This window comes from Eurytemora carolleeae, unplaced genomic scaffold, assembly GCF_000591075.1.
Source record: "Eurytemora carolleeae unplaced genomic scaffold, Eaff_2.0 scaffold2514, whole genome shotgun sequence".
Taxonomy (NCBI): domain Eukaryota; kingdom Metazoa; phylum Arthropoda; class Copepoda; order Calanoida; family Temoridae; genus Eurytemora; species Eurytemora carolleeae.
In genome coordinates this window covers 6,932-13,426 of record NW_019398687.1, presented here as the reverse complement: position 1 = coordinate 13,426, position 6,495 = coordinate 6,932, and the positions used below count along the sequence as shown (strand labels likewise).

General features: G+C 31.5%; 1 protein-coding gene across 1 annotated transcript; it reads right to left on the bottom strand.

The window, feature by feature from the left end:
- Positions 1 to 2,570: 2,570 nt before the first annotated feature.
- Positions 2,571 to 6,161, bottom strand: LOC111717588 (uncharacterized; the record flags this gene model as incomplete). The annotated part of the gene is given in 6 exon segments (XM_023493085.1): positions 2,571 to 2,617; positions 3,089 to 3,258; positions 3,822 to 3,861; positions 4,004 to 4,321; positions 4,709 to 5,686; positions 5,927 to 6,161. Coding segments are annotated over 6 exon segments (1,583 nt in total), but the record flags the coding sequence as incomplete, so codon positions are not given.
- Between the last annotated feature and the right edge of the window lie 334 nt (positions 6,162 to 6,495).

Genomic DNA, 6,495 nt, shown 5'->3' with positions numbered 1-6,495 from the left:
GATCTTTAACATGTTAAAGTAATTAAACCAATATTTCTATATGAGATATGGAATTTTGTTGAGGGTTTGTTATGGGTTTCACCGGAAAAATTAAGACACACCTCTGGAAATTTTTTCTCATACTCTGATCTAAACATTGTTACATTTCTAATTGCCATCCACACATGACGATCGATATTTTTACCTGAACAAAAAGGAAGACATATATAAATATATGTTTATCAAAAAGTAAAGCTAAAAATATTTCATATTTAATCTTGTAAACACACTTTTAACATCAGTGGCGCAAGTAGAGGGAGGACAAACCTGATTCAGCCCCTCCTCCCCCCCTTCTTTCCACTCTACTAATCATGATTGTGGACCAACTTTAATCAAATTGTGTTAATTAAGACAAAAATAAATCATTTCTTTTGGAGGTTTCTGCATAATTGCTAACACAAATCTTATTATTTTCACTCTTTGAACTTGAATAAAGTAACATAGATGACTGAGAAGGACCCCCCCCCCCCTGGGCCCTTCCTAAAGTATGCATTTATAAGGCTCTGAGTTTACTGGACTACAATGATAACCAGAAAACTGTAGAATAGGAAGACGACATTAAGTAATACTGAAGTGCATTTGATGTGTTACAAAGCAACTTGTAAGTCGTTAAATCACTTATTAAGTGAAATGGGTTTGTTTACACTGCACAATTGTTGTGTCTCCTGTTTGCATTGCAGACTATTTAAAGTTATGACTTAATCCAGTGTTTTTGGTTATCACTGTATAAAGAACTTAGTTTGTACTTTCACAAAATCTTTATATTATAATTATGGATTGAAAGATTTTAAGTTAACTAAACACAACTGAGGCTGAATTTAAAGAATTTGAGCCGTGGCTTAAATTTTAGACGCAGCTCAATCTCAAATATGGTTGGTTCCTATTTAAATAGTATTCAATGTTTCAAGATTTAAGCCGCTTTTTGGCTGATTCGAGAAGCTGCTCAAATTCATTAAATTCGGATATATATAAATATTAATATAAATATTAAATATCTAAGGTTAAAGTCATCAGGTTTTTTATCCTTCATTCTTTTTTCTTATCCTTTATTGTTATTTCTTATCCAACATTCTTCTTTCTCATCCCTCATTCTTCATTCTTATCCTTCAATATTAATTTTTATCCTTCATTCTTCTTTATCATTTTTCATTCTTTATTCTTCTTCTTCATTCTTCACTCTTGTTCTTCATTTTTCTTTCTCATCTATCCTTCTTTAGTCTCATCCTTCATTCTCAATTTTTATCCATCATTCTTTATTCTTATCCTTCATTCTAAATTTGTATCCTTCATTCTCCCTTATTATCTTTTATTCTTCATTCTCATCCTTCATTATTCATTCTTTATTCTTATCTTTCATTCTTCATTCTTATCCTTCATTCTACTTTCTTAATATTCATTCGTCATTCTTATCCTTCATTCTTTATTCTTATCCATCATTCTTTATTCTTATCCTTCATTCTTCATTCTTATCCTTCATTCTTCAAACTAAAGTAAATTGCACTTCAGATTGAAATCTTTTATGTTTTTATTCGTAAATCCTCCTACAATTGATAAACTATTAAACAAAACAAAAATGTTATGAATTTCTAACATCTAATTGGCTTAAGCTCACTTGTGTGTGTAAACTTTAAGCTACAGGAGCTAGAAGGTCCCAAGGTCTTACCAGTAAGCTCTGTGTGGGTTGCAAAAATATAANATATGGAAATTGGAATGTCACTTCACATTTTGCTCACAGTCCCTTTCTGGAACTACAGCTAATACATGGTTTTATTTTACATTTCTGAGAGATGGACAACATAGAGGTTAGTAATACTAAAATTTAAGAAGCATAAATTACGATCAGAAGTTTGCCATTTTGGCTTAGTAGAGTTCATAGATTTATTATATTTGTTTTTTTAACATATTTTGTGATTTCATTAAAGGGTCTCAAAATAGGAAAATTCTTTTAAAAGATTAAAATCCACCAGAATTTAGGGAATTAAACAAATGAACTGAGTTTTTGCTAAAAAGTCAAACTTTCTAATGCCTATATCTTTGCAACCAAATGGTGTAAACCTTTGATATTTTAAATTTAGACACTTTTATCTAACAGAATTCATAGCTTGAAATATTAAGGGTCTACGACATCGGGTTGCACAGATATAGAGATTCAAAAATCAGAGTTTGTGATAAAAACTCAATTCCTTTAACGAAATAATAAGAAGGACCGGTATAATTCATTTAAACCAAAATAAGGTATCTCTTAATATAAAATTAAAATAAAAAAATGTTTTTTTTTACTTTTCCTATAATCTTTATATGATTTTTTTCCCAGCCTCTAACTAATGTTCATTGGTCGGAAATAGTACGTTGATTTTGAAATTGTCCAAAAATGTCAAAATTTAATCATAATCAGAGCTGTTGTACCTTGAAAAGCGTTTATTTTGACACCTTGTATTTATCTTAAATTAAGATTATTGCTTTATTATCAAAGATATAATTATTATTTTTTATACCTATAAAAATAATCAACTTGCCCTTCTGTTACTCTCTTTCCTGATTTTTCATACTCTTCTACCAGATCACTCAATCCACACACCTCAAGTAACAAGACATTATGAAAATATGCATCAATAAAAATTCATTAAAGTGAATGTTCTTTTAATTTCATGTGACCTTTTCATGCCTGATCTACAACTGAACCATTTTGTAAAATTGATGGAGATTTCCTTGTTTTTCTCTCCGGAAATTTATAATTTTCAATTATGATTCTCTTAAAAAGTGAGTTAATGTTTTTTGCAGAAGAGACCATAAAGAAAATGTACAAAATTTATCACTTTTCAAGATAGAAAAAAAACGACAAAAAGCAATAAAGGTTTAGAGAGTACCATTGTGAATCATGTAAGTAATTCTTTAAACAGAGGCTCTACGCCAATAGTCCCTTTAAGTCTCAGCTTTAAGTGCCTATCTAATTTTAGTATGACAAACTGTGGCTCATTGTATCATGTGGCATGGGTGAAATTTTAGCCTTTAGGACAAAAATTTTAATCAAAGATTGTCCCCTACCTACCTTCATTGTTTCTTTTTTCACTTGATCATCAAAATCAAGTTTATTGCAGAGATCTAATATTGTCTCATTTCTCCAGTGTTCTTCAAATTTAGCCTCTGTTGCATATTTATATTTATCTGCTAGTGCTGCTAGGGAGATGAAAAGAACCTTTTGACCAAATGCCCCTATTTCTGCAACAAATATTTTCTTTTGCTTGAATGCTCATTATTGTAATCTAATCTTTTACAAAACAAAAATTATAAATCATATTATTTTCAAATGACTAGATTTGTTATGGTTTAGACTAATAAAGGAGGTAATGTTATTTTTTCACTTTATTCTTCAGAAAGACATTTTTATTTTTATTTATTCAAATTGATCAAATTAACCTTTATCCATGGTATTAAAAGAGTTCCCGGTCGTCAGTAAAGCCTTATCCTCTTGAGTAACCAAAAACAAGGAAAACTTATAATTTTTAAGACACAACTAAAAATGTTATCATTATGCCTTTTTAATGACTATGAATGAATATGAAAAATACATTACTTCCTCTATTGAAATTGCTACGTAATTTGGAATTTTAGACTTTCTCTCTATTTCCGTAGCGATCATCCCTAAAGCTTCAGGGATGAACAATTTTCAGGGGTGAACAGTCGCTCCATGGCTCACTCCTGTATCCACCCCTGGTGGTCACTAGTCAGCCTATCATAATATGTATTGGAGTTCAATCAATGTATTCAAATATTTGTATTTCCTTGATTGGCAGCCTTGTCACTTAACTCCAGGGCTTTTTTCTAAATATAGAATTATCTTTTTTTCTGCAAAACAACATTAATACTCACAACTAATCTATAATCCCAATATTAAATAACACTTTTTTTCACTTCATATCTTAATGTTATAATCTATTAGCTTAATATAAATGTAATTTCTTACCTTCAGTAAAAGCGTCTTCCCAGTCCCGTAATCAGCAGAGAAAATAACACGCAAACAACTCAAAGCTTCAAGTTGCCCCTTTCTCAACCAGATCCAACTTTCAGGTGCTTCACTAGAAAGTCCTGATTCACTTCCAGTAATTGCGTAGTCATTGACCTTTCGGTTCTCTGTTAGTGTTAAACTCCATGGGCTTGGGTTCTTCTTGTACATAGTAAAGCCAAGTATTCTGGTGATAAGATTGGTGTACTCATGGTATATATCATGTTTTGGTGGAAATCTGTCCAAAACATTTCTCAACCAGGCCCCCATGTTTTTCAGCTTCCTGTTGGACAAAAGTTGGAATGTTTGTTTTAACAGCATATATGTAAATAATGTGAATAATTGGCTTTAGACAGGGTTAATTAATAATTTAGTTATAAATAAAGAAAAACAGGTGTTTAGTGAAGGCAATTGGAAAATTACGACTTTTTAGTGGCTTTTAGCTAATAATTTGGAAAATTGCAGATTTTAATGTCTAAATCAACTGTATTTTTTACAAAATAAATATTTAATGAAAGTGTTTTTTTTCGAAAAAATGGACTTTCTCTTTTTTGGTCTCAGCTTGCCAAAAATGTCAAAACAAATTTGTATTCAAGTAGAAAGAGAAGTGTCATTTATTTGATTAATAATTTGCTATAACATTGTTTTCCAACCAATGATCCACACTTTCCTTCCGTCGATAATGAATTCTTGACAGTTCTGACAGCATCCGCAGTTCGGTCGTCTTATTTTCTCCTGATTTTTCTCCTCTTCTAGGTTGAATATTAATGGGAATGAAACACATTTCACTAATTTCCATTGTTCAGACAGGATATTCCAGTGTGCAGCTTTTAAGTACTGGTGGAATTTTTCACACTGCTGTGATCCTTCCTTGAGTTTGCTGGGGAAATTTGTATCCTCTGTTGCTGCTTTAGTTTCAATAACAATTAGCAGCTTACGCAATGGGAGAACAATCAAGGTATCTACTTCTGCGTCTGATATCCCATTTTTCATATGATCTCTCATGAATTTGAATTTCGAGCGAACGTCAGGTTCCAATCCATGGGTTTTTATGAACTTTTCAAACTGCTTGTTTAATCTGACATCTTCTCCATTCCTCTTCTTTGCTATATAGTCATCCAGGGGTTTAAGATCAAGATTCACTAATTTTTCTATATCTGTCAGCTCCACTGGCAGATCATTACCCCTTGCCTTGGCCTCTTTGTTTGCTATATCTCGCAAGCGTGGGATAAAAGTACTGGACTTATAACCCTTCATGACGAATGCTTTTTCATCTGATGAATCATCTAACTTCTTTATTTCAGCTAAAACCGTTCCATAGAGTAAATCTTCAGCATAAAAACCAGCCAGATCGGATTCATCAGGTTTTTTATCCAATTCTGGTGAGCTGTCCTGGTTCTTGGTTTCATAAGGATCCTTTTTTCTAGCAATGTATGGTGCGTGGTCCGGGGGCATAGCTATGACTCCATGTGGAAATGAATCAAACTCTTCCATGGCCATTTTTAATTTTTCTGTTAATTTCGATGAAAGCACTTGGAACAAAGGATCTTCTTCGGTACTGCTAGGATTGAATCCAATAAAAGGACTGCATATTCCAAGTTTCAATGTACAGACACATTCTTTGGGTTTCTCAGGTTCCCCTTTCTAAATTACAGATTTTTCATGCTTTTATGAATTAACATTTTGTTACAACATTTTCCTTTTTAAAATAATTCTTTTTATTTGTAATTAATGGTCACTGATTGCAAAATACATTATATATTTTTAAGATAATTATTTGTATTCTTATGTAGATTATAATGAGACAACAATGTTCATTGAAATCCTGTAAATCTATATACTCTATGAAAGAGCTGAAGGGTTTAAGGGGTTGGATTTTCTTACCTCTGCCTCTGCTCCTTCTAAGGCCGACATTTTGAACAAATTTACCCTTTCGAGGGCTACTCAGTTTTCCTTCTTAATATCTGAAAAACAAATTGCTAAGTGTTTTTATTTTATCAGAATGTACCAAATTATATTAGATTATATTATGTAAAATATAAAAAATTTCTTTTATCTATCAGTATTCTACAGTATTCTACATGACGCTTGAAAGGGATGAATGATATTATATATATAATATTAATAGAATATATATTATAGATAAATAAATAAAGTTAATTTGCGCAGAACTCCATACAAAAATCTGATTTTGCATGTTTTATTTCTCATGTGCATAAGGAAGTGTAAAAAATTACGAATTTGATACACAAACAAAAATTTGTGCAAAATATGCAAAATAGGTATGAAGGAAAATTAATGAGGAAAACAAGATAATCAACAAGGAATGCCTGCATTCCTCTGTCAACGCTGTATTACCTTGGAGAACAGAGGTTTTTTACCTCTCATGGGTCTAGGCTTGCTTTGAAAAAGCTTGACTTGCACTACTTAGAACACAGCCCGCTTAAATGTAT